At 43.6% G+C, this 27,516-nt stretch overlaps 1 protein-coding gene across 3 annotated transcripts in view; it reads left to right on the top strand.

The window, feature by feature from the left end:
* The window catches only part of KATNB1 (katanin regulatory subunit B1), a 633,244-nt gene that overhangs the window by 404,802 nt on the left and 200,926 nt on the right, over positions 1–27,516 (top strand). For all 3 annotated transcript variants that reach the window (XM_086945006.1, XM_086945005.1, XM_086945004.1), the window contains exon 15: positions 3,911–3,961. In XM_086945006.1, the coding sequence (XP_086801132.1) occupies positions 3,911–3,961 (51 nt within the window). The remainder of the gene's footprint in view (positions 1–3,910; positions 3,962–27,516) is intronic.

The raw sequence follows: 27,516 nt of genomic DNA, 5'->3' as shown, positions 1-27,516 counted from the left end.
AAACGTGCTGGCACATAACCGGTTTGCATATGGTGAGGTGTTACATCCAATGATGAGAAGGAGTGCAGTAAATCAGAGTAAGATTTATTCTTATACAAGTACAGCACTCAGATCCAAGCAGAGTGTTTCTTCTTTCAGTTCCAGCCTTCAACTGATCAGCAAGAGCCCAACATTCTATACTGCCAAGCAACACTTAATTGAAAGATGCACTAAGAACACAACATTGTTAACATACATGTCTATCTAATAAACAAATATATATTAAATAAAAACATACACAGAATAATAAATAGAATACATGAATGAGATATAACATGAGGTTTATTCTTCAGCATTCAATCTTTCGTAGATTCACATGCTTGAATTATTCTGAATTGTAAGGATTGGAGTCCTTGGTGATCCTTGTTAACACAGTAGCGTATTTAACACTCACTGGCATTTCATAAAGGCTTAGGTTATATGTACTTTGTCCACCTAATTATGGGTGTTGGACCCCCAACCCCTGTTGAATCAGTTGAATAGACACAGACCTCTACTCCCTCCAGAGGTTTCAGATGTCTGTTTGTTTCACTGCAGGTCTAGTGTGAGGGAATCCTTAGGTGCACTGCACCAGTAGTCCGTTCTTTTGACATGTTGGTTTTGGCTTGATTTCCACAAATTCCAAAAACCGTATGCTGTACACAAACCTTCCCTTACCTGACATGACACCTGTTCAAATGACTGAGAAATCTTCAGAAAAGCCTCTATTCAAGACACGCAGTGACAGTGGAAAGCAAAAGATGTACAAGGAGGTAGCATAAATCGTGTGTATATCTTGCATTCATCCGAACGATTACACAACTTGAGAGTTGCCTTCCTTTTACTAGCAAGTCTTTGAAGACCAAGGATAGGAGTTTAGAGCTGGCACTTTTGAAAAAGTTGTAGCATTCTCACAGTCCAGTCAAATTCCCCTGAAGAAGAAAAACAACAATGTTATGCCGTCTGCATAGAAGTCTTCTCCTCCAACTTGTAATGTGCAGGAGCGATCTCATGAGCTTGCTATTAGAGTTCAGTGTTTTCATCCATTTTATTCAGGCTGAAGGAACATCTCTTCTTGTGCAGCTATCAACAGTTCATACTGCTGCAATTCCAAAGCAGCACACTCTCAAGACCGATAAGAAACCTGATTACACACATCCCACAAGAATTCCAGTCAAAAAAATTAAAGCAGGACCTTCTACATTCTAATCTGCTGTAAAAACGCCTTTGTCAGCAATCACTGAGCAACCCTCAGTTCCCCTCTCGTCGACTATGACTGAATCGACTGTCTTCTTGTCAGCTGTCTGCTGTGCTGCTGTGGGCCACTTTTTCTGCTTCAGCTCTTGTGCCTCCTTTGGCAGTTCCTGCTCCATTCGTTTACCCGTCTTTGCTAGTTGCACACCTCTACTCTTGTCTGTCCCACAGTAGATGGCATTTCCATTTACAGTTACAGCTCAACCGAGGGTGCCCTTTTCAGTACTCAATAGCATCATAGCTGCAAAATGTAATATAACAAAGGTTTTTGGTTCTGTTGTTAACAGTGGCCTCTTCGGTTGCAAAAATATTTCCTACTTGGATTATTTTGGATGTTACATCTACTATACCTCCAAATGTTTCTCCAGTTAGAATACCACTTCAGCATACTGATAACCTGTTTCAGTGCACTTCTTCTGGGCACTGATGGGAGAAAGAGGAGGAGAAGGCGGACCTTGGCCTACGTGAGCATAGACCGTATTGAGAGCATAGGCCTTTCGTGAGGATGATAGTGGCATACAAGAAGATGAATTCAAGACTCACCTATGTTGAAAGTACAGTAACATTGATGACAACTTAGTTCACCTTATTCGCAGTCTCGGAGACTTAATATAATTCAGGACATATATCTGAGCTTTCCTTCTTAAGTGCCCTCCCCATTTGTTAATATGCCAATAGTGTCAACTGTGCAATCTCCGATGTTACACCCTTTTGTACCTATGGCTCCTCAGCCAAGTGCACAGCCATTTGTTCTTCACCTCAACCACTCTTTCACCTCCATCATTTATAGGGAGATGACGATGGTCAAAACGACAATAGAGTATAACGGTGGGTGTACAGATGATGATAATGAAGCATAGAATGTGGGATTTTCTACTGCATTACAAATAATTTACATGCTCCAGTGGATTTCTGCTTGGATGATATTCACACCTAAGTGTTCACACCTAAATCAACATCTATAACATTTCAAAGAAATGCTTCTCTTGACATCATATGGAGCCTCTTGGATGCACTGTACTTCTGCTTGTAGTATACCATTGATGACAATTTCATAGTGGGTGCCCTGTTTGATGAGGCCTTCCTGAATATACTGATATGGAGGACCGAAGAGGCTTAGAGTGTAAGTGTAAAAGAATTACTCTCTCAGGTACTTACTTAACCATACTTCTTTGGCCCCTGAGCTGCTGGGCTCTTCATGTGAACTATACTCCGTGTTAGGAAATGCCATGCTTATGACTGGTGAGGCTAAAGCAGAGAGAACAGTCAAGAATGAACTAAACACTATAGAAATCAAACTTTGACCTTAGCTGTTCACTTTTTCCTACTTCTTGTTTTTTTCTTTGCAGATTGCATTGTTTGCAAAAGATTGTCATGTGTATAGTCCTTACCTTTGGAGCCTGTCACCGAATGGGTAGGATCCTTCCTACTCGACTAACTCATTTTGAATTTAATTCCGGTAGCAGCCTGATCTCCAGTCCTTTTGCAGAAAGCTGGTGGTTCACAATGTACGTGAACGAAGGGAGGATTTAGTGTTGGAGTGGCATTCAATTAAGAGAAAGGGGACAAAAGAAAGAGTAATGAATGTTCAAAAGCAATTCCTGTCTGTGTACAAATACTACTTTAGGATACTCTGATCCTTCATACATATCTCTCTAGATACCGGTTGATTGTATAACATTTAATTTCTCATTTGTGTAGAGTACAGCCTAGTTAGGTGTTGTCCATGATCCTGGGTTGTGGCAGGGTGTGTAAAAGATCAGTGGATCTTGCAATGCAAACAAGCAAGATTGTCTAGATTGGCTATTTTTGTCAGGCTTTTTTCTGGGAGCATATGGAGAAACTAGACCTGATCAATCACACAAAAGACACAGCCTAAAAAAGGACAGTGTTTTAGCCAACTGGTGGTAGCACTGTCACTAAAATCAGAATTTAGGGATGAGAGGTCCTTGCTGTCAGATTTTACTGTCAAATCCTAGAGAGGGATAACTTTAATTACTGCCCAGCAGGTAGACGTCAACATTGCAGTTCCCCTTCCTTAATCACTACCAAATATCAAGTATGAAAATATGAATGAGTTCAATGATAAGTTAGCATACTAAAATATTTGCTTATTGTTCCTCTTGTATTCCATTGTTCTGTGCAAAGTAAGATTTATATAGTAAGCTATAATGCTCTCATAAAAATCAGTTTGTCTAGGTCTTGGCTTCTTTTTGTGAGAGATAGACCATTTTAAATGAGATTTGACAAAAAGTGTTTTGTGATTTCGAGGGTTAAGATGTTGCTTCCTCAAGTTATCATTTTGTTTTCTTGATTTTAGTATAGCTTGCTCTTCATCCCTGTAAGGAGCGTCTAAATCAACTGCTTCTTCTCATAGTATCCTTGTCTGAAATGTTTTGTTGGCATGACCTTACTTTAGGCGTTGCTGTTGACTAATATGAAAAATAACTATAATAGTCTACTGAGTGTCGAGGAATGGTTCGCTACATGGTGGTATTCATTGACCTCATTTGGTCTTTTTAATCTGCTGTCAAATATGCTCTTACTGTGCTGTATCATAGAGTCCTTAATAGATTCTTGAAGTATACTGTAGTTTGCCAAATACCAAATCTATTTTTCCACTACTTCTCAATCCTAGCTCGGACCCCACCACGGAAGACTGATCCAGTTCCTCCGACAGTGGATGATGGTGAGTTTGGATTTGTTCTATTTCAAATGATTGATTTGTTGGAGGGTGGAGAGAGACAGCATCTGTTTTTCCATGATAGTTTGCAGTATTCCACACACACACAACTCTACTGCACCTCTTATTCCCAGAGTTGCAATGAAACATTCACACCCAGGCATTTACAAGCTACTCTTATTTAGTTATGAAACCTTTTCTAAAATATGTGTGCTCTATTTTGGTATTATTTTAATACCTCTGTCTACTAGAGCTCTGTTTGCTGGTTTTATTACTTTGTTAATCGAGTCGGATACCTAGCGCAACGTTCACTGGCAATTTAGTTTTCTTAAATTTGAGTTAGAGATGTGTGATCTGGCCCAGGCAAGGGCTTGGATTTTTGGGACCTTTAGTGCACAATGTTGTGGAGCCGGATTGCAGTGTAACAGACCAAGTGGAGGGCTACAGGGTTCAGCAAGGATGGCACATTGCATAGAATAGCTCTTGGCTGACCTAATGGTGCCAAATGTAGCTGCTGGAGATGCTGACGTGGAGTCTTTTTTATTTAAAGGGGGTCCCCTAGGCTCCTGCGGACAATGAATGACATTCCTTGTCAGGTATCTGAGAATAACAGACTTGCCAGGAATGGCTGTTTCTCATTTAGAATTTATTACACACCAGAGATTTCCATCTAACAAATTTGGCACCTTAATGTTTGGGCAGGCGGTTACCAGGAGTATATGGATAGACTTTCCCTTGGTAATGATAACACAGAGCATAGGTATCCTATAACCCCATCTTGAGCATAAGGGTTAGTCCGTTATAAGACAAATCCTAATTGTTTTCTTTTTAAGACCCTCACCCACTCGGTTAGTGGCATGCTTCCTTATCTGGTCACATCCTGGTCCTTGAAAACCAGGATGGGCTCAACCATTATTTAGGTCACACTTAACGATATTACCAAACAGAGTCTATTTATATAAAATACCTTAGGAACATGCACTATCCCTTTATTTTTGTCTCCTAGGTACTGTTAAAAACTAATATTGGGTTGTTTTGGGTACCTAATTCTACCTACACCCTACTCTTTTATTATCGACATATTTCACATGTGCTTGGACGGCCTCTAATGATCCTGGACTTTAGTCAGGACAGAGAATACCCTGTAAAACTTACTTTTTCGTTAGTAGCTGTCCTTTCTGTATCAATCAGACAAATACACAACAACGGTCAAACATGCAGGCCTACTTGCGGCAATGTAGGAAACGCGTATTAGTGCCTAAAAGGATAACCATAAGTTATTTCTTCATTCAATGAATCAATTCAATCTTTATTTCGGTTTAGTTTAAACCATAAAATATACACAGTTACAAGTAACACCATAATGATAAAAAACATACGAAAGAATTATGCCATTCGAAGGTACCGCTTTAGACCATTTACATAAAACAAAGAAAAAATGAAAAAGTTCACAATTTAAATGCAAAATTCTAAAAACAGAACCGAGTATCTATTTGACAATTTAAAAATATCATAAATAAATAAAAAAAATGCTAGGGATAGTTAAGTTTATTAAAGACTTTTGAGGAGTACGTAAATCAAATAACATTGCAAATAACCAAGGACTGCAGGGCTTGCTGCAAAATAGAAGGAGAAGCTGAGCCCGTTCTCAATAGAACATGGCGAGGGGCCCTTTTTCCTTTTCCTCACCGGCTTGACCGCATTCCTTTCCCGGTGCCTGCTACATCACCCTGGGAGCGGACTTCATCCCCCAGGGTGCATCGCTTTGCTCACAGCTGCTGCGAGTGAGGGGGTGGCGTGGTGATCGTGCATAAAGCGCTGCCTCTCCCTCCGAGCTGACTTACTTGCTGCAAAATAGAAGGAGAAGCTGATCCTGTTCTCAGTGGAACGTGGCGAGGGGCACTTTTTCCTTTTCCTAACTGGCTTGACCGCATTCCTTTCCCGATGCCTGCTACATCACTCTGGGACCGGACAGTGAAGTGAAGTAGTGTGGCTCACTGGTTAGAGGCGGCAGACCCGAGAGCAGAGGACGGCCCTGGACCAGGGTTCGATTCCCAGCGCGGCAGGTTTCTGGACCAGGGTCAGCGGACTCGATAATTCTCTCGCCTCGGTGCCCACTCTGATCAGCGATCACACTCGGCAACTCTGGGCATTAGCTTGCCTCATCTTCACTAACGGCCCCACCAGACCGCCGGGGATGCCTGGTCTCACCCTGGAGATACCCATTAAGGGACCATCTCTCAGGGAAGCCAGGAAGGGTTTCGCAGCGGTCGAAGCGCCTTGGGACCCTCCGGGTAAGTAGTGCGCTATATAAATGCTTATACATACATACACTTCATTCCCCAGGGTGCAACACTTTGCCCACAGCTGCTGCGAGTGAGGGGAGGCAAAGGTGATCGCGCATAAAGCGCTGTCTCTCCCCCGCAGCGTGGGACGCAGCCCATACGAAACCCGGACCTAGGGCCGGCCCGTCTGAGCTCGTCAGGGGTCGAAAGAGCCAAGGCAGTGCCACCCCCCTTGGCTGCTGCATTCGTAACACCGAAGTATCAGCGGGTAAGTTCCACGCCAATTTCTCTGTGCCCAGTTTCATCGGCACAGCATCCATTGATCTCTTTTCAGACTCTACTGGCATTTGAATGCGTCCGTACTGTGATCTATGAACTGTGGAGTCCAAAGGAACTGTGGACTGTACTGTTATTTTCATAAAACAAGATACCGGGCGAGTCAGATTAAGGTGGGGGTGATCTTGGGGTGGTTGGTATCTCGTTTCAGTCCCGTGTTACTTGGCCCCTTTACGCAGTAAGAAATAGCCCATAGGTGACAAAACAAGTGCAGCTAGGGTTGTGACTTAACTGTTTGGAAAGATTGTAATAATAGTCTGTTGGTTTTTCTTTCTAAAACTCTATATTTCTGTAGTGTTGCTTAGCCTCCCTCGTTTATTTTGACCTGGTATTGTTGATCCTTAGACATTTACATAGGAAAAAAGTATGAATAAACGTAAAGGTGCAGCAGGCACCTTAGATACTTTTTTAACCAGAGCAGAGTCCCTGTTGACACATGAGATCCAAATGACAGAAAGGCGACTGTCACTAGACCCTACGTAATTTTCGATGTATAAAGACGCAAACACGTTATTAACACCTAGAATAATAGTCCAAAGTGGACCTGAAACTCCCGCCCCGCCAAATCCAATTCCCATATCTCCAAATCTAGTATTAGATTATGATGATAATAGCCTAAGTATAGGAACTAGATCCCGAGGTTCAAAACAAACAGAAAAAGACAAAAGGAAAGCTCCTATAACAAGGCAGAAGCATGCTATGGTGGGATCAGAACCCAAGAAAACAAGGGGTCCACGGTCTAATGCCCAGATAAATCATCGATTAGAGAAACAAATTGCAGTATCGACAAAAACTTCTAGTACACAGACTGAAGTTGATGTTGTTCCCGCCCCTGAGATAGTAAAAGAAAGTCCAGAGACTTTAGAGCGTGTAATTAGCATGATACTAGAAACAGCTCTTAGATCTATGTTAACACAGATAAACGGTCTAATAGATGATAAATTGGCTTACTGGACCTAAAGATTGATCAGATGAATATGACTGTGGGTAATTTGAGAGATAAAATAGAGAGTAATAATCTTTGTTCTATAGAAAGGGGGGGTGATCTAAGGCATTTAGAGGAATCTCGGCTCTCGAGCATTGCTGGAATGAGCAGTAGGACAAAGGTCACTTTTTTAGCTAAACCAATGACCCAAAGAGACAACAGAGAAAGAGGCATAAGGGAAAAAGTGCCGAATAGGGATGATATAACGAGGGAAACACACTATGGATGATAAATGAAACCCCAAATCTATCCATAAAAAGATCAGGCCCTGATACAATAAAAAACTCAGAAGATTCAATTTTGAACCAAAGTTCTGATATTCTAGGATTACCACCTACCTCATGCCCTTATGTATTAATTTTAGCAGGGGTTCCGGCATTAAAAAACGGTCAGTGAATCCTGGACGACTCTGCGAAATAAGAGTCGACTGACTGACAAAACATAAAAACTTTAGATCACAAAATACTAACAAAATGTTGATGTTCCGCAGAGTAGGGTGGGTTGGCGACTCCCTTAAATACATAGAGTGTGATTGTATAATAGTTAATTTTCGTCACCTGCAGATGGTTCGATCACTATTAAATAGCAGAGAGGAAACCTTCACCCAAAATACTTGTATTTGTGCTCTCCCATTGGGGTATTTTTATAAACCACACCCCGGGTTATCATTCCATGATGATGCTCCAATATTATCCCCGAATAGGTTCCAGGTACTATCTGTTCTGGATGCCTTGGATTGACAACTAACTCCTGCAACCATCGAGATAAACAGTATTATAGAGCAAACGCGCCCCATAAATATGCACCCTCTAGAGGAGATACAGGGGGAGATAGCCCTTTACAATGCATATACGCTACATGCAGCTGCTGGGACAGAGAGAAGCAATGGCAAATACCCATGCCCATAAACGCTTCTCCTGACATTGTAATTAGTCCTTACAGGTCAAACGCAGTAAACCCAGGAGCAAACATTCGGAAAGTAATATGATTTACATCCTGGAATATAGCGGGACATAACAGGAACCTTAGAGATAGGGAATGGGTTGAATATACCGAGCAAAGTGATATTATACTCTTACAAGAGACTTTGGCTCTAGAAATTTCCCATAGGGTAGCGTTTAAGACCTTTAGTGTAAATGCTATTCCGTCAACGAAAGGTAAGCCTTCAGGGAGTCTTATCATATGGATTAGAATAACCCTCAAAATTGAATCAATTGCACTGCACATACCATCCCAGGATTTGGTTGGTGTAAAAATTAAAACACAGGATAACAAAAAAATATATCTAATCAATATCTATAATAGGCCAAGTCCAACTACGAAAGAATCTTTGATAATAAATCAACTTGATTCATCCAATAGAGACTGGTGCAATGGCAATTATCATGGGCGATTTTAATTGTAAGTTTGAACCGGTGGTGGGGTTTGATAATCTTTTTGAAGATGAAAATGCAAAGAACAATAGTCTTGCCTTAGAAAGTAGTCCAACAGTGCCCTGCAGTATAGCAGTCGCACAGATCATGAAACTAATAACAGGACATGGTCTTAAAGCTTGCAATGGTCGGTTACTTTCGGATAGACAGAACACTCCAACATTTTTTAGAGGTAATTATAGGAGTAGTATTGATTATATATTGGTATCCGTTGAGTTTTGGCCTAATGTATCAGATTTGAAAATAGAAAACAGAACTGATAGTGATAATCGTCCCTTGCACTTGTCACTAATACCTGACCTTTTCCTTGGTAAAATTCTGGATAATGAAGAAGCTATTATCTCCACTGATGCTAATATAGTTAGTAACAACCGCCATGCTCTAAAATGGCTGCATATATTAGGAAAGGCTGAATCCATGACACAGATTTATAACATCTTTGCCGATACTGTTTCACGTCACTTAGATTCACCAGGAGTGGAATTTTCGATAATGGCTGTACATCAAGCTTTGCAGGATGCACTGGTACCAGTATTGAGTAGATTACCAGGGGAACATAGTGTAACAGGCAACAAAATAGGAGCAAACCCATTGTATAATAGGGAGTGTCGTGAGGTAAAGGCTGATCTTATACTGTCAATAAAAGAGAATAATGTAACAGCCATAAGGGAAAACATTATTAATTATAAGCAAACCCTTGCCCATGAAAAAAAAATGTGGGATGATAATACTTGGACAGATTTAATTGAAGCGGCCAAATTGAAAGATCAAGCAGGCTTTTGGCGTCTAATAGCAAAAGGCAGAAAGACAAGTTGGGAGGATAAGGACCTTATCCTTGATGCAAAAACCTGGGAGGACCACTTTTCCAGACTTTAAGCAGATGCACAAGTGGTAGAGACATCTTGTACTGTATTACCGGCACCCAACCCCACTATTAATAATCTTCATTTCAGCCTGGAGGAAACATTACTTGCAATAAATGCAGTTAAGCCAGGGAAAGCCCCAGGCCCTGATAAAATACCGGGAGATTTACTAAATCATGATAGCAGTGTTTGGGGCCCCTATATTAATCATTTATGTAATGCAATTGCTGCTGGCTTGCCAATACCTGAAACATGGAAAGGGGCGGAAATTGTTATAATTTTTAAAAAGGTAATCGTAGTGACCCTGAAAATTACCGTCCAATTAGTTTAATTGATATTTTTTTTTAAATCTATTCCAGGCATATTTTAATGAGATTGAACGACTGGCTTGATGAAAATAGAGTGATCTCAAAATTCCAGGCGGGGTTTAGATTAAAAACAAGCACAATCAGTCAGGTTTTCAGATTTGTATGTTTATGCTGGAAGTATATAAATATAAAAAAGGGCCATCTGTATATTGCTTTTGTAGACCTAAAGGCCGCTTTTGATTTTGTACCCATGGAACTTACTTTGGGAATCATTGAAACATCAAGGCGTCCCTGCTGAATTACTTATGCAAATAATAAGATTGCACAAAGGTAATTTTGCTAAAGTAAGGTGGGGCCCGAGGGGTGAACTAACTGAGGCCATTCCAGTAAGAAGGTGTGCACGCCAGGGGTGCGTACTGGCACCCACCCTATTTTCAATATACGTTAATGACATTCCAAGCTATTTACTTGGGTGTACACATGACTCGTCCAAGTTGGGTGGGGACTTGATGCCAGCTCTTTTATTCGCTGACGACACCATACTGATATTGCCAACCCCTGAAGGTCTACAATCTTTATTGAATTCTTTTAATATTTACTGCAAAGAAAAGGGCCTTTAAATAAAAACCGGCAAAACAAAGTACATGGCAATAAATCCACACAAATCCTTTAAAAAGAATGTAGTAGTTAGTTGCCAAAAATGAGAGTATGTACATTATTTTAATTATTAGGACAATAATAATTATTATTTTAATTATTTAGGACACGCCGGGAGGCGTCACCAGGCGCTTTACAAACTCCTTTAAACTAAACTAAACTAAATAACTCTGAACACAAAGTTGTCCTGGAAGCAACAGTTAGAATAAAATAAGATTATCCAACTTAAAAACTTGTTACCAATAATAAAGATGCATGGTAGTATATATCGAAGGCGTTGACTCCTGCTCTGGAGGTTTTCAAATATAAAGTAAAATCAGCTTCTCTTTATGGCGCTGAAATTTGGGGACCACATTGCAAAAGGAGCTTCGAATTAGGAGAAAACAAATTTGTTAGAAGGGTTTTAAACTTGCCAGTGAGAACACCCCTAACTCCAATTTGTATCGATTTAAACGTCAAACGAACAGATTACCACGCAATATTAAGACCCTTATTATTCTGGGTACGGCTCTGGTCAACTCCTGAATTGACCAGTTATAAGGAGGGACTACAGCAGATTTTTAGAAATTGACAAAAGGAGGGGTACCCTGTGGATCGAACATGTTTTCTTTTGGTTTGAGAAACTGGGCTTGAAACATTTTTGGGAAGCTCTGACACAGTTGGCGATGTCTAGTAAAAAAATGTTAAAATCCACTTTCTGGACCCATATTCAAAACAATTTGCTGCATTGCGCAGGCAATGGTACATTAACAACCAAGTTTCTGCTTTTCAAGGAGGTAGCCAGTTATGAACTCTATTTGGATGAGCTTCATCCACCACTAGCTAAAGCCTTGTATATGAAGTTCAGGTATGGCGTGCTATACATTAATGCAAACACATCAAAATGGCCAGTAAACTGTGATAGACCTAGTAATGAATTATGTGAACTATGTAAAAATGTATCAAAGGAGAATAATCTACATGTATTATTCTTTTGCACAGCATATGGCAAACCAAGGAATAAATGGGTCAAACCCATTTGCCGTAATTTGAACATCAGAGTTTGTATAGAGGCAGGAAGAATATTGAAAACAGACACTTCCCAAAAATTGTTTTTAGTGTGAGTAGGTTTTTTAATTTAATGTGAGTCTTATAGGAGCTAAAGTTGGATTAAGGCTGTAACTACGCACTTGCACTTTATGGCCTTAACTGTAAAACTAAACTATGAGTTTCCTTGCATAGAAAGTATTTTGAGTTGGTACGACCATGTGAAAATAACAATGACATTTTATATAACCATGCACATGTTCAGATTAGAACAATAAATAATGACTTATGTGCACAGTTTATTAACTTTAAAAAAAAACTTGTATGTCTAAGTTTTAATGTATTTAAATATTTTAATAGTATTTCTTGGTACGGAAAATGAATTACTGATTCAGATTTGCAGCCCATCCATGTTGAAGTGTTATTATTTATATACGGAATTGTCCCATGTATTTTATAATTGAATGTGTATATTGGTGATGCATCTTTTGTGGTTGTATTTATAAACCCAAATAAATATCATGAAATGAAAGAACTGTCTATACATCTTTTAAGTGCAGCTTCCTGGTAGGAATCTAATCAAAAAGTGCAAATGCTTTAAGTGCAACAGATATAACTACTAGGACATCATTGATTTATAAAGTGCAAGGCTAATTGACAACATAATTCCAAATACACATGTACATAACGTCACTAACATTTCAAGCATACCTTTGCTCTTAATATACCCACATCAAACCGGTATCTACTGACACTGAAAACAATTTTTTGAGAAGTGTCGGTTTTCAGTATTCTTTTTTCGTCAAGACAGAACTTACTGCCCATATTTCGCAAATGGGTTTGATCCATTTCTTCCTAGGTTTAGCATAAGCAGAGCAAAAGAATAATATGTGTAGGTCATTTTCTCGAGTATCAGTTTGGCATAATACACAGCACTCACTATTGTTCTCCCCTTGTTTACGGACCCATTTCGATGTGTTCGAGTTGGTTTGCAGGACACCATATCGAAATTTCATGTATAGTGATTTTGCTAACTCTGGCTGCACTTCATCCAGAAATGGTTCAAAATTCGAAGTTGGCTCATAAGAAGAAACTGAGTTGTTAGTGTACCAATAGCAGAATTATGAGATTTTAATATTTTCTTAGAAATCAGTGTCAGTTGAGCAGGTTCTTCCCAAAAGTGCTTCAGCCCTGGTTTACAAAAACAAACAGAAAACATGCTTGAGCCACTGGCGACTCGTACTTTGATCAAACCTTAGAATTTCTTCCAGGCCATCTTTATAGTAGGTGCGCTTTTCAAATACACCTGTTATGTTATAGTGGGCAAGTTCTGTTGTAGACCACAGTTGCACCCACAACAATAATAGTCTCAGTATGGCTCAATGATCTATACGTTTAGTGTTTAAGTCCATAACAATAGGGATTAGAGGTGTACGCACTGGGAGACATAATAGTTTCCTGCCGCAAAGGTATTCTTTCATGAGGGCCCCTATAATTCCGCCCCGTAAAGGAATGCAGATTGTGCCCTGTACTTGTATACCTCAAGGGCAGGGGATACTGCCTTAGAAGTACTATCCTCGTGTTTATTTACTATCGGTAGGGAATTTTGGAGCAAGACAGTCTTGCTTTAGTCTAGTTGTGGTTTCCGGGTCATTTTGGTATCCACGGTTATGCCTAAATAATAAAAATGTTGCACATATTCTCTAGCTTCTGATTTTTAACCCCTAAATTATTTTTGAAAGATTTATGTGGGTTAACTGCCATGTATTTTGTTTTACTAGAATTTATTTCTAGACCCTTAGGATCACAATATGCGCTGAAAGAGTATATTAGACATTGTAAACCTTTTGTGGTTTGAGATATTAAAACAGTGTCATCTGCAAATAAAAGTGCTGGTACTGGCTTCATTCATTATGCTTGCACTCTATCCTTTTAACAGAAACGCATTGTTCAGACACAGCACACGTGCATGCAGAGTAATATATAATGACAAACCCAGTGTGTGTTTTACATTTTTGGAGTCATTTGTTTTAGGAGCCACCTAGGTTGGTGGTTTCAATTTATTAGGTGGTATCCTATTGTTTGACCTGCCTATCTCTACAGGCTCTCTCAAAAGGCATGAACCATGTTGTGATTTTTCTGTTTCCATTTAATAATAACACCATTATGATCAGACTGCTAATCTATAGCCTTTCAGGTCTGGCAAAACACTCCGAGTTTGCAGACTCCCTTTAACAGCCAGTTGTAAGTACTTCCAAATAATGTTCAGCATTGGGAGATTTTAATGTTTGAGAGTTCAAGTTCAGGAATTTGTATAGCGCACTACTCACCCAGAGGGTCTCAAGGCGCTTGAGGGAGGGTGGGTGCATTACTTATCGAATAGCCAGGTTTTTAGTTGCTTTCTGAAGGAGAGGTGGTTCTGTGTAAGTCGGAAGTGAGTGGGGAGAGAATGCCAGGTTTTGGCCGCTAAGTAGAAGGATCTTCCTCCCATGGTGGATCTGTGGATGCGCGGAATTGCGGCGAGGGCTTGATTGGATGATCGTAGTTGGCGGGTGGGTGTGTAGAAGGACAGTCGTGTGTTGAGGCATTCGGGTCCTAGGTCGTAGAGGGCCTTGTGTGCGTGGGTGAGGAGACGGAACGTTATTCTCTTGTTGATGGGGAGCCAGTGGAGATCCTTCAGGTGACCAAAGACTTTTCTACTAATCTAAAACCTTTTCAGTTTCTGTCCATGTAGCACTACTATCTTCCTTGTAAATCAAATCTGCCCAGTCTACTTCCAATACCATGCTTCGTGTTAATACAAGCAAATGGAACTTACCAAGATTCTGGAGTCCACATTTGCAGATCTCCTAGCTTCCTCTTCCGCAGTCATGACCAATAACCCCAAATAAAATGTTAATTAATTTCTGTAGTAGGGGATCTCTGTGTATAGTCATAATCTAGTGAATAGTCCCGCCCATGTGCGTGGACCCCGGCAATCAAAAATAATCTCTTAAGTTGTCAAAATCATGCAGAAACTGCAAAGACACTTAAGAGAGAATTTAAAGACAAATAATGCAGCCTATATCCACAGGCTACACTGTCCAGTTCTTCAACTAGAAATTCCACCAAATAATCACCACACATAATACAGCCAGCCCAGTTTCTACATAGAGAAACTTGCCTCCACCATCAAAAAGACTCTGGAATGATAGAGAGGAAGGCATGGACAGACAAGCCCCTAGGCTGCCATTAAGTGGCTTAAATAGGATACTGTGCCTTTAAGAGAGCCTTCTAGAACTTTCTCCCAGTATCCCAGAATGCATAGCAGGTCCCTCTACTTTCAGTTCTTTTTTCCGGCTCCTGCTTACAGGACCCTGGCATTGAGCTCTCCCTTGTTTCAAGGGTTTATTGGATTTTTTGGCACTTTTGTGTTCTAAAAGTGTTTCATTTGTCTTTCTTGGTGTTTTCTTTCTCTCTTGTGTGCTGTTTCAGGTGTTTTAGGGCTCTAAAATGCCTGGCCTTTTTGATAAGTGCCCAGCATGTGGGAGGAAGAAGAAGGCCAAGAGTGAGCCCCATGATGTCTGCATCGTCTGCCTCCCTGAGGATCATGTCCCTGAGGACTGTGTCATCTGCCAGCAGTTTACTGCTCGGACTCTGAGGGACAGGATGAAGATCAGGCTTTCTGGCCTGGAGGAGAGGCGTCTGCAGGCTGCAGGTGGGTCTGGGCAGTCTGGGAAGGTTCCCTCTGCCTCTGCTGAGGCCTCTGGGGGGCTCCCCAGGGGCAGGAAGTCCAGCAAACGGTCCCGGTCTCCGTCGTCGTCGATGCAATCGACGTCGACGTCGAGAGGGATGACGGCGGTGTGCTCCCCTTCTCCCCGGGGCACCGGGTCGAGACGGCGTGGCGGCTCGACGTCGAAGATCATGGAGAAGTCGCCGTCGAAGCCACCGTCGACGTCGTCGTCTTCGTTGACGTCAAGGTCTTCCTATCGACGCCGAAGGCGAAGTGACAAGCATCGACGCTCGCCGTCGAGGCGACACCGTCGATCGCCGTCGAGGGGCTCCTCGACATCGAGAGCATCACGCCGGAGACGGCGACGCTCGTCGTCGAAGACAGAACGCTCGACGTCGCGGAGGCGGCGTACGACGTCGCGGAAGAAGAGGTCGACGTCGAGGGGTCGGCGTTCGACGTCGAGAAAGAGGAGGTCGACGTCGCGGAAACGGCAGTCGACGTCGAGAAAGAGGAGGTCGACGTCGCGGAGGCGGCGTTCGACGCCAGAGTCGCGGAAGCGACGCTCGACGCCAGAAAAGCGACGCTCTGCGTCGAGCAGAAAGCGGTCGGCGTCTGGAAGTCATTCAGCCTCTCCAAAATGGCGCACGAGGGATTCTAGTCCCAGAAGTCACGCTGCTTCTAGTGGAGGACGCAAGAGGAAGCGATCACCTGCTGAAGGGGCTGGATCTCCGCGCCCTTCGCCTAAGGGGTCACCGGGCTCGGTGTACTCATAGGTGTACACGCCATCTCGGCCTCGGACTCCAACTCCTCCCCCTGTTCCGAAGGAGGATCCTCCACCCAAACCTCCACTTCCTTCAGGCGACCCACCACCACCTCCGGTCCCTCCGCATGGGCCCACTCCGCAGCCGAAGGTTACTCCGCCGAGGTCCACTTCGCTGCCGTCTTTGCCTGTACCTCCTAAGGGGACCCCTAAACCGAAACCCCGTGAGGAGCCAAGGAAGACCCCTCCACGAAAACCGGTGGAGCGGCCACGTGCTGGCAGGTCTCGCTCTCGCTCTCGGAAGAGGGAGAGATCGCGACACAGATTGTCCACGAGGTCGATCCGCCGCCATAGGAGGCGGGAATCTCGCTCACACACGAGGTCCTCCGGGACCAGGGACTATTCTCCCTCACCGGGCACGTGGGTGTCCCCGATTGATGACCTGGTGGCGTTCCATGACGTCCTTTTAAGGGGCGCTGCGAAGTCGGGCATATCCTTGACGGTGCCTACTCCGAAAACTTCAGTCATTTTTGAGACATTACATCAAAAACATCTGTCTCAGCCTCTCCTGCCTCTGGTGCGGGCCTGGAGGAACCGGCTATGGCCCTCTTTCTCACCCCTGCAGTGACAAAGGCGGCTCCATCGAGGTTGCTGAAAAAGTACCGGGCTCCCGATTCGGATCCGGCCTTTCTGCGGACGGAACCCCCTCCTGACTCCGTAATTGTGATGGCGGCCCGCAAGCAACATGCTACCACCCCGTCATCCACGGTTCCCCCGGATAAAGAGTCCAGGTGGATGGATTCGGCGGGGAGGAAAGTCTGTGGTACTTCCGCTACCTCCATGAAAGCTGCGAGTGCCACAGCGCTGTTGGGCCGATACGACCGCGCCCTCTGGGACTCTCTCGAGCGATTTGCAGAGCACTTACCTCGGGAGAAGCGTGAGGACTTCCTGGAAGTGCTGACCTAGGGGATGCTGGTGGCGAACCAGATTATCAGCACGGCAGCGGACTCTTCCCTGTTGGCTGCTCACGGATTTTGCCACGGAGTCAACCAACGACGCCACGCATGGCTCCGGCTTACGTCCCTGAAACCGGACGCTCAGCAGAGGGTGGCCAACCTACCTTTCTCCGGCGAGACCCTCTTCGGGACGCATGCGGACGATGAGATGGCCCGCATGAAGGCGGAGGCCGAGACGCTCACGGCCGTGGGCCTGGAGAAGCCTAAAGAGACCAAGAAGACGTACCGCCCCTTCCAACGGCGGTTCGGTGGGCAAGGCCGAGGACGAGGCCAGGCTTCGGGACAATCGCAACATCAACAACAGTTCCGTAAGCCATTCCAGAAGCGCCAGAAGGGCAGAGGAGGCCAGCAGTCGGCTCCGGCGCCCAAGGGCCAGGCTGGGTCTAGGCCCTAGGAACCTACTTCCCCCGGATCTGTTACCCACTCCGGTAGGGGGAAGCATTCAATTTTTTCTGGCAGAGTGGAGAAAAATTACTCAGGACAAGTGGGTGCTGAATATTGTTTGCAATGGATACAGTCTTCGGTTCACCAGCCCTCCTCCAGCTATTCCACCAGTCAGCTCGCAGTTTCAGCTGCGCGAGCTTCAGGCGGAAGCGGATATCCTGTTGAGGAAAAGGGCGATAGAAGACGTACCTCTGTCTCAGAGAGGAAGAGGTCTTTACTCCCGGTTCTTTCTGGTTCGCAAGAAGGACAAGAACGAGTTCAGGCCCATTCTAGACTTGCGACAGGCAAACAAATGGATTCGCAGGGAAAAGTTTTGCATGCTGTTGTTGCATCAGATTTATCCTCAGCTGCAACAGGGAGACTGGCTATGCGCTATAGACCTACAGGATGCTTACTTCCATGTGCCCATTGCACACAAACACAGGAAGTTCCTGCGGTTCCAAGTCGGTACCAATCACTATCAATACACAGTACTCCCATTCGGACTGAAGTCTGCGCCGAGAACATTCTCGAAGTGCATGGCGGTGGTAGCGGCACACCTGAGGAAGAACAAGGTGTTAGTCTACCCGTACCTGGACGATTGGTTGATCAAGGCATCCTCCTTCTCGGAAGCGCGAGCACACTTCCAGAAGACGTGCGTTCTCTTGAACAAGCTGGGGCTGCACATCAACATGGCCAAGTCTGTCCCGACTCCGGTCCAATGCATACAGTACTTGGGAGCCTCCATCAATACGCTGTCAGCAAGCGTGTCTCCTTCGGAAGAGCGACGATTATCTCTCCTTCGGAAGGTTCAGGCTCTTATGACAACTCCATCTACAACAGGGAGGACGGTGTCTTCTCTACTGGGATCGATGGCCTCTTGTATCTTCCTGACGCCACACGCACGGCTGCACATGAGACCGCTGCAGGAGTGCTTGGAGGACCAGTGGGATCAGAGGAAAGGATCTTGGGACGACAAGATTCGACTGTCGCTGCATGCTCTTCAGTCGCTGAAGTGGTGGTGTTCGGCGGAAAATCTCCTCAGAGGGGTTCCCTTTCACAAGGACATTCCCACGCAGACTGTCGTGACGGATGCTTCTCTCCTGGGATGGGGAGCGCATTCCGGGACTCTACAGATTCAAGGAACGTGGTCGCCGATGGAGGCCACGTATCACATCTATTTCCTGGAACTCAGAGCTGTTCACTTGGCGCTGAAGGCCTTTCTGCCGTCCTTCCAGACCAACTCTCTGCTTGTACAGACGGACAATACCACCACGATGTATTACCTCAACAAGCAGGGGGGCTCGAGATCACGCACTCTGTCACAGGAGGCGCAGGCGATCTGGCACTGGCTCCTAGCCAGAGGACTGACGATAACGGCTACCCATCTGCCAGGTGTGCAGAATGTTCAGGCGGACGCACTGAGCAGACTGATTCAGGAAAACCACGAATGGGTCATAAACGACGAAGTACTAGGAGAAGTCTTCGCAAGGTGGGGAACTCCAGACGTAGATTTGTTCGCCACCGCCGAAAACAGCAAATGCAGAGACTTCGCCTCCAGGTACTTCCAGCGAGGGACGCTGGGGAATGCGTTATGGATAGACTGGACGAACAGCTTTCTGTATGCCTTTCCTCCCATTCCCCTGATTTCGGCGGTGCTCATCAAGCTGGCCCGGTCCAGGGCTCGGATGATACTCATTGCCCCGGAGTGGCCCAGGCAGTGGTGGTTCACGGACCTACTTCACCGGTCTCTCCTTCCTCACATTCGGTTGCCGTGCAGGCCGGACCTTCTCACGAAGTTCGGGGGACGAATGTTACACCCCAGCCTCTCGTCTTTGAGTTTGGCGGCATGGCTCCTGAGATAGTGCAATATGGCCATCTGAATCTGCCCGATGATTGCATGGACATACTGAAGGAGTCTAAGAGACCTTCCACTCGGACTTCATATGCCTACAAGTGGAAGAGGTTTTGTATCTGGTGCCAGTCTAAGAGCCATGACCCTACGACCTGTAAGGAAGATGTCATCCTTCCTTACCTTTTACATTTGGCGCAGTCTGGCCTTAATGTTCATTCCATTAAGGTTCATCTTGCTGCATTGACTGCCTACAGGAAATGCCCTTCACAGACTTCCTTTTTTCAGATCCCTGTGATCAAAGACTTTCTGGAAGGATTGAAGAAAATATTCCCTCCTGTCAGGCTTCCTTCGCCTTCATGGGAATTGAATGTGGTGCTGTCCAGATTGATGAAGGAGCCTTTTGAACCTATCCATAAGGCTTCGTTGCAGCACCTGTCCTGGAAGGCGGCGTTCCTCGTGGCCATTACATCGGCCCGCAGGGTGAGTGAAATTCAGGCGTTGTGTTGTACTGAACCTTATACTGTGTTTCATGCTGCTAAGGTTGTTATGCGTACTCACCCTAAATTTCTTCCCAAGGTTATTTCTGATTTTCATATCAACCAGACCATAACTTTGCCTACGTTTTTTCAGAACCCTTCATCCCCAGCGGAGAGGTCTCTCCATTCCCTGGATGTTAGGAGGGTGTTGAAATTTTATCTGGATAAAACCAAAGATATTCGTAGGTCTGACCAGTTGTTCATCTATTACGGATCGGTCAGAACGGGTCTTGCGACCTCTAAACAGTCCATCTCTAGGTGGATTGTGTCCTGCATACAATTATGTTACCAAAAGGCTAATAAGACCTTAGGAGGTAAGCCTAAGGCTCATTCCACCAGGGGCAAAGCTGCCACGTCGGCCCTGCTCCGTAACGTGCCGATTGCTGAAATCTGCAAGGCAGCCACTTGGAAGTCGGTCCATACCTTTGCTAAGCATTACTGTCTGGACTCTGATGCCAGAGCAGATGCTCAGGTGGGGCAGGCTTCGCTGCGGAATTTGTTCTCACAGTAGTGGCGTTATTTCTTTCTCCACCGCCGCTTTGGTGTGGGGATGGGCTTGCCATTCTATTCACTAGATTATGACTATACACAGAGATCCCCTACTACAGAAGGAGTAGTTTCTGTCCTGTAACTCCAGTTCTGTAGTAGGGGTATCTCTGTTATAGTCATAAGCGCCCGCCCTCCTCCCCGGTGGAGATATGTATTCATGTACGTAATGCTACAGGTCTGGCGTGCTACGCCTGTCAAAAAGAACTGAAAGTAGAGGGATCTGCTATGCATTCTGGGATACTGGGAGAAAGTTCTAGAAGGCTCTCTTAAAGGCACAGTATCCTATTTAAGCCACATAATGGCAGCCTATGGGGCTTGTCTGTTCATGCCTTCCTCTCTATCATTCCAGAGTCTTTTTGATGGTGGAGGCAAGTTTCTCTATGTAGAAACTGGGCTGGCTGTATTATGTGTGGTGATTATTTGGTGGAATTTCTAGTTGAAGAACTGGACAGTGTAGCCTGTGGATATAGGCTGCATTATTTGTCTTTAAATTCTCTCTTAAGTGTCTTTGCAGTTTCTGCATGATTTTGACAACTTAAGAGATTATTTCTGATTGCCGGGGTCCACGCACATGGGCGGGACTATTCACTAGATTATGACTATAACAGAGATACCCCTACTACAGAACTGGAGTTACAGGACAGAAACTACTCCTTAGTTACTGGCTAACTTTAGTTTTCAATGGTGTGGCTCCCATGAAAATAGCAACCTTTCACTGAGTAAAATCTTCGACTCCATAGTATAATCAAACCATAGCGAAGGAGAAATCAGTTTGAAAGCGATTACAATGCGTTTAGAGGCGCTTGCCCCCCTGGAGCACCCTTCCTTGCCCCCCCCCCCCTGCGGACGCCCATGAAAACCATGACTTCAAGACGGGGTTCTCACTCTCTTTCCTCTTCCTTTCTTTTATTTGCTTCCCTGTGAAATGGATCTAAAAAAGAAACGCTTTTGCTGGAAATGTCGTATTTTTCTGACATTTTAATTCCAAAGTGCAGCATTGGGAATAAAAGGCTAAAAATATGAAAAATAGATAAATAACTAAATAAAGTAAGACAGAGTGGTAGCAATCTGCCCAAATCGATTTTTTTCAGACCGAAACACATTAGCACCACTTTTACAGAGTTTGCCAGTGAAGAGCTATTTTTGTTTCCTTGTTTTTGTTTTCCCTGGACTTGCAACTAGTGCACCAATCCTGGAGGTACGGCAATGTGTGGATTTGAAAACAAAATGTGTGCTGTGGCTCTGCGTCCAGGCATGTGGTTGTTTTACCATACTGCTTATGTTTTGTAAGGATATAATCAATGGACTTTGAAATGGGTCCAATCAGGGCCCTGAAGTCATGTCCTTAACTTTTCAGGTAAAAGCACTCACTGATTTCTGAATAGTGAGTGTAAAAGCATTAAGGTAGCCATGCTGTTACTGCTTACATTTCCCATGGTTTGCTAAATGTTGCATTCCCTATAAGTGTTTGCTTTTTCCAGGATGTTGTTATTTTTTTTTGTAGGCCGCATATTGCTCTTGTCTAGTGCGTAATTTAAATTGAGCCGCATCCAGGTGTTTATAGCGGGCAATGATTGGGTTATAGTTGAAGACAGTGGGAGTTTTTCTCAGTGGGGCAGTACGGTGTTCAGTGGGGGAGAGGATGTGGCACTATGGTCAGAGCTGCTGAATTTGGAACTGGGAACCAGGTTCAGCCTTAATAACCAGTCCACCAGACCACTCTCCTGCGAGAGCACAATCACATGCTAGACCTTAGAAGGCTTCGCAACACCTTAGAAGCCTTGGTGTCTTCGCACCAGCAGTGGACCCTAGCATGACAAGTGTAGGTTAACCTTCAAGGCTTGTCCACCACTATCCATACTGAAGCTCACCTCCAGTCTTGCGAGCAGAGGTTTGAAGCAGCACGCCCTAGAACAATAGTGACTCTGTGACTGATTTCACAGAACCCTTGAGAAGGGCCAGCTCTAGGGTGGTGTAACCAGTGTGACCGCATCGGATGCTGACTTTAGGTGGTGGCATCATGTTTGCAAGTATATTATGGTTTTAAAAACGCTTGCTGCTTCCTTCCTGGCCTCCAGCAATTTTCGGCAACAATAAAAATGTCATTATGACTCTGGTGATTAATGTTATTCCTAGAGAGAGAGATCAGAATTTTGTCTAGTGGAAGTTTTGACTCATGGGAAGGTAGCTCTGAGTGTTAATGTACCGGCTGCATAGAACATGTGCCATGCAGATCACAAAGTGCACATAATGTAAATAGGTCAATGGGTACTGCTTTTGTCAGAGAGATCCTTTTGTTACTTGCAGTTTATAAGTCAAAATCCTACCTTAGAACAGTGAGCTATTAATTGTCATCCAAGAGCTGCATACAAACGGCAAGGTATAAATGAGAGCGTAAGCCCCCCCCCATTCCTAGTCTTTGATTATCCTAATGTCCCAAAAAGTGTTCTTTTGGACAGAAATCAATTCTGATTATTAAGAAGAACCCCCAACCACGGTATTATGTTTTAAATTCCGGGTATTGTGTTTCTCCAGGCCAATCCCTATAAAACTATATGGGCTACTAGTATGGTTATCATGTGACTCCTACACCTTGTAGTCCTTAGTCTTATGTAACATTTTCTGTACAGTGATTTACACACATATTGATTGTCTCTGTGTAATGTGTGTGATGTAAAGTGCTCTGACACCATAAAATGGTATGAGTGGCGCTGTAAATCAAATTAAATGCATCTGAGAGAGAGAGTGGTTATGGAGACTTGGGCGTGGGGGCAGTTAAAGGGTGGTAGTGAGGGAACCCATGGCAGAGGTGGTCATTGGGGGGGACTAACAAACATTAATGCACAGGACACCACCAGTGCTATGGCTGGCCCTGCCCTTGAGGCCAGTCTGCCTCACCCATAGGTACCTCCATTGGCCTTGTTTCAGCAGTAGTAGCTGCAACTCACCAGGGATTGACAATGCAGGATTTGCACGCACACCAAACTAAGTTCACAAACTTCACAGTCTCCCTGCTTCATTTACAATCACTTTTAACATGTGCTGCCTGCTGTGGGACCACTGGAATTAATTATGCAGCAAAGGATGACAACATGATGCCATAGTGTTGACTAAATTATGCATTAAAAATAAAGGCTGCAGCGTAATGAAGTATATTTTCTGATATTTTATTATTTTGACGTGTGTACACATGCTAACAGTCTCTGAAAAGATTTTGCCTTATTAGTACCAGTGTAACATACAAACGCAGCAGTGAGAAAGGTGACCAGTCAACCTTTGCAATAGGCCATCCACTCCGCAGTAACTCAAGTCACATTTTTTACTAACCTTTGATATGTTTGAGCTGCAAACAATTTATTAGTTTAAATTGTCAGATCATGCAGCAGATCTTGCATTATGAGGCAACTATGGCAGAGCCATAATTTTAGAGAAAACATTTGTAAACTAGGATATTTTGCTATTCATGTTTGAACTATGTTGTGGAAAAAGCGAGAAGTGCTGAGGACTGAAACTCCATGGCTCGGAGACAAATGGCTTGTGTTTCCACATTTTATCGTATTTGGTACATTCTGTGATTAGAAGCATATCCCACTTTGTGAATATATTTGAATGTCAATAACTCATTATAACCTTAAATAGTCATGTGTATCCATTGGTTGATTAAACTGGACAGTGAAATGCCAAACAAATACTATAATTTGGGATGTCTGCGCATTCTAGCCACACCTCTGGCTCCACCCACAGATCCAATCCTTGGGTTATTCCCACCCTCTGATTCTCCGCCCACTGTTCTCCTACTTTTTTCCCCCACTTAGACTACTGTGTAAGACTCTGGACCTGTGATGTGCCACTGCTGCGGGCGCCGCATGTGCCACACATTTACGGTGCAGGGCTTCCGCATAAGGGAGCTGGCCATTATTGTATCCCTAAACATGTGCACGTTGTCAGTTTGATATTGAATACGCGTAAAGGGACTCTAGGTTTCTTTTAAAAAATATAGCTAACATTTGGACCTATACATCTTATTTTGTATAAATTAATTGAATGTGTGTAAAATTTTGTAATGCCCGGAGAATTCTAGTAAAGGGAGCACCCCTTGGCGAATCACTAGCGTGGGTGATTGCTGTATTATTTACTACTGACTTTGACGTTGTGCTTTAACTTTAGATAACATTTATCATGAATTCTAGCGCCAAGAGCCAATATTGGTAAAAATGTGCGCTACAAATAATCCCTAAAATACACTGTGCATACAGTATATTTAATCTAGTGCTTTAATCATAGGCTGTTTTAAAGTATTCAGTGCTGAAGACAGCCTTGATTGGTGTTGGATCGAGGACCCGGAAGTCTGCACACCTAGCAGACAGAGATGAAGCAGCTTGTCAGAAAGTTTAGCATTTTCCCTACAGGCGGTGTTTGTTGGCCTGTGGCAGGGTCAGTCACATGTCCTGGATTCCTGTCATTTAATTGAGTCTATCCCAGTTGTGCGCCCCAGTGTTTCTTGTGCCCCACCTGCCACACATCATGTCAGAGGATGGTGATGACGTTAACATTTTGTGTCCCCCCCCCCCCCGGAAAAAGTCTGCGGACACCTCACAGTACAAAGGTGGCACCGCTATAGTCCAAGATGAGTTTCATAAGATTCTTGACCAGGGAGGGTAAGTTACAGCCGTCATACTCGATCTGTCTGCTGCTTTTGTAACAGTATCCCATAAAATAGTGATCACTTGATTACATGCAGCAAGCATCAGAGAACTGGCTCTACACTAGATTGCCTCCTTTTTTTCCCCAAACTCAGCTGAAAGTGCTCCTAACCCCTTTCCTTTCGTTTTCTATTTCTCATTGCGTGGAGTTTTTCAAGGCTCTTCCCTGAGTGCCCTGGCCACGCTTATCATTTCTAATGGTCTGTTTACTATGTGTTACTGAGATGACATCTAACTAGTCGGATTGGATGGGAGCTGTGAGGATGCTCAACTGAAGTTCTATACTTGTTTGTCAGAAGTAGCTTCATGGATTAACAAGAATTCCCAAAAGCTCAATGTGGAAAAAAACAGAGGTAGATGTCCTGGGCATTCCCTCTAACGATCTGGTTGTTTTCCTTGTGGCTGTAGTCTTTAGGATGTTGTGCACCAGCAAAAAACTTGGGAGTCAATCAGCCAGTCAGTCAGTCAAATACTTTATTCGATAAATATATTTCATAAAAAGACATAGTACAATACCACAAATGATTACACAGAAAAAACAACATAGACAAACAAATCATTATGTCAGTGTAAATATTATACAATATAAATATGTCTAAAAATATGATAAAAAGATACAAGGGCTTTTGTCCTATAATAAAATCATGGAAATAAAAAAAACAGACAATCTAATTCATAGGATATCGACAGGGATAGTTGTGACCTTGGCAATCTTATTCCTTCTCCGAGTAGCAGCAACTAGAAAACTAGCAACATGAAATATTATTCGTGGTGAGTTTAATTGTTGTAAATACAGAAGGGCTGGCCTAACCTGTATAATACCCACCTCCCTCAGAATTGGGAACAAGAATTTCTTTCTTATTTCGCGATAGTGTTCGCAGAACATAATAAAATGTAGGGTGTCCTGGTTCGAGAATTATTTGATAATGAGCTCTCTTTTGAACGACAAGTTACCAATGTGGCTGCTACTTGCTTTTTCCACTTAAAACCGGAAAGAAAGTGCTTCATTTTATCTCTCAGCAATGTCAGTTGTTTGTAATTAAGTCCATGCTAGGCGTCAGATGTGATTATGCAAATTGGGTCTTGCAGCTGTCACTGTTTATCATCTTCAGGTGGTGCAGAAACCAACTGCAAAGCTGTTGCTCAAGCCTTGCTGCACAACTTCAATGTCCAGTAATCAAATAAAATTACATTGGCTTCATATCATAGGTGACTCAGACTTTGTTTTAAAGCTCTGAATACCGCCCGCCCGCTGTCTCTTCAACACTTATTTACCCATTACAGTCCTACCCGCCATCCTCAGTTCAGCTCTTTGCCTCTTTGGCATTAAGTCTAAAGGGAAGATGGAAACCTCATGTTGACGCTTTGTCAGGAGGCAAGGTAGAACTGTGCTGTGCTGCAAGCTGGAGATTGATGAATACTTTGCAAAACAATATTGAGAGATTGATGTGAAGGCAGATTGTCAAATAGGTCAGGCCTCCCTCAGTTATCCTTTCTGTTTGGTAATCCAGTTACTACGTTCCAAATACACTTGATAGAGAACTAAGATACCTTAAGAAACTTTGTTAGCTGGATGGTGAAAGAATCTCAGGCACCACCGCATAAACATATTGGGGGAAATATTGGAACATTATTGTTCTAGTAGCGATGCAAGTCTTTTAGCCAATTAAGTGACTCTTTTAATTGCTGCATGTGACAGAGAAAACATCTTTCTCTGTTTTCTGGAGAAAGATGCTAAATGAGTAGTTATTTCTTAAACATTAAAAAGTGACTATTCCACGCTTCATGAAAATCTGATGCTTCCTATCTTTCACTGACTGTAAACACGAACTTCTTTTTTACAGGATCACAGACAAAAGTGCGTAGGTAGAAGGAAAAACTCATACAAAATAATGATTTTGTCATAGTTTATAAGCCAGTTGTTCTGCCCTTTTCTTAGTGTGTTAACTTTTTTTCATTTTGTTCATGGTTTACCTTCTTTCTTTCCCGAATGCCATTTATCCCAATTACGACATATGTTTTTGTGTTTGAGCATGTTCTCCTTCAAACGCTACCAGGGCTCTGTTTTTGATCTCCTTTCCCCTTGCCAACCCCAACAACAAGATCGTGGCAGT

The sequence above is a fragment of the Lissotriton vulgaris genome, chromosome 12, assembly GCF_964263255.1.
Source record: "Lissotriton vulgaris chromosome 12, aLisVul1.2, whole genome shotgun sequence".
Taxonomy (NCBI): Eukaryota; Metazoa; Chordata; class Amphibia; order Caudata; family Salamandridae; genus Lissotriton; species Lissotriton vulgaris.
The sequence above is the reverse complement of the archived record's forward strand: the minus strand, read 5'-3'. Positions and strand labels throughout refer to the sequence as shown.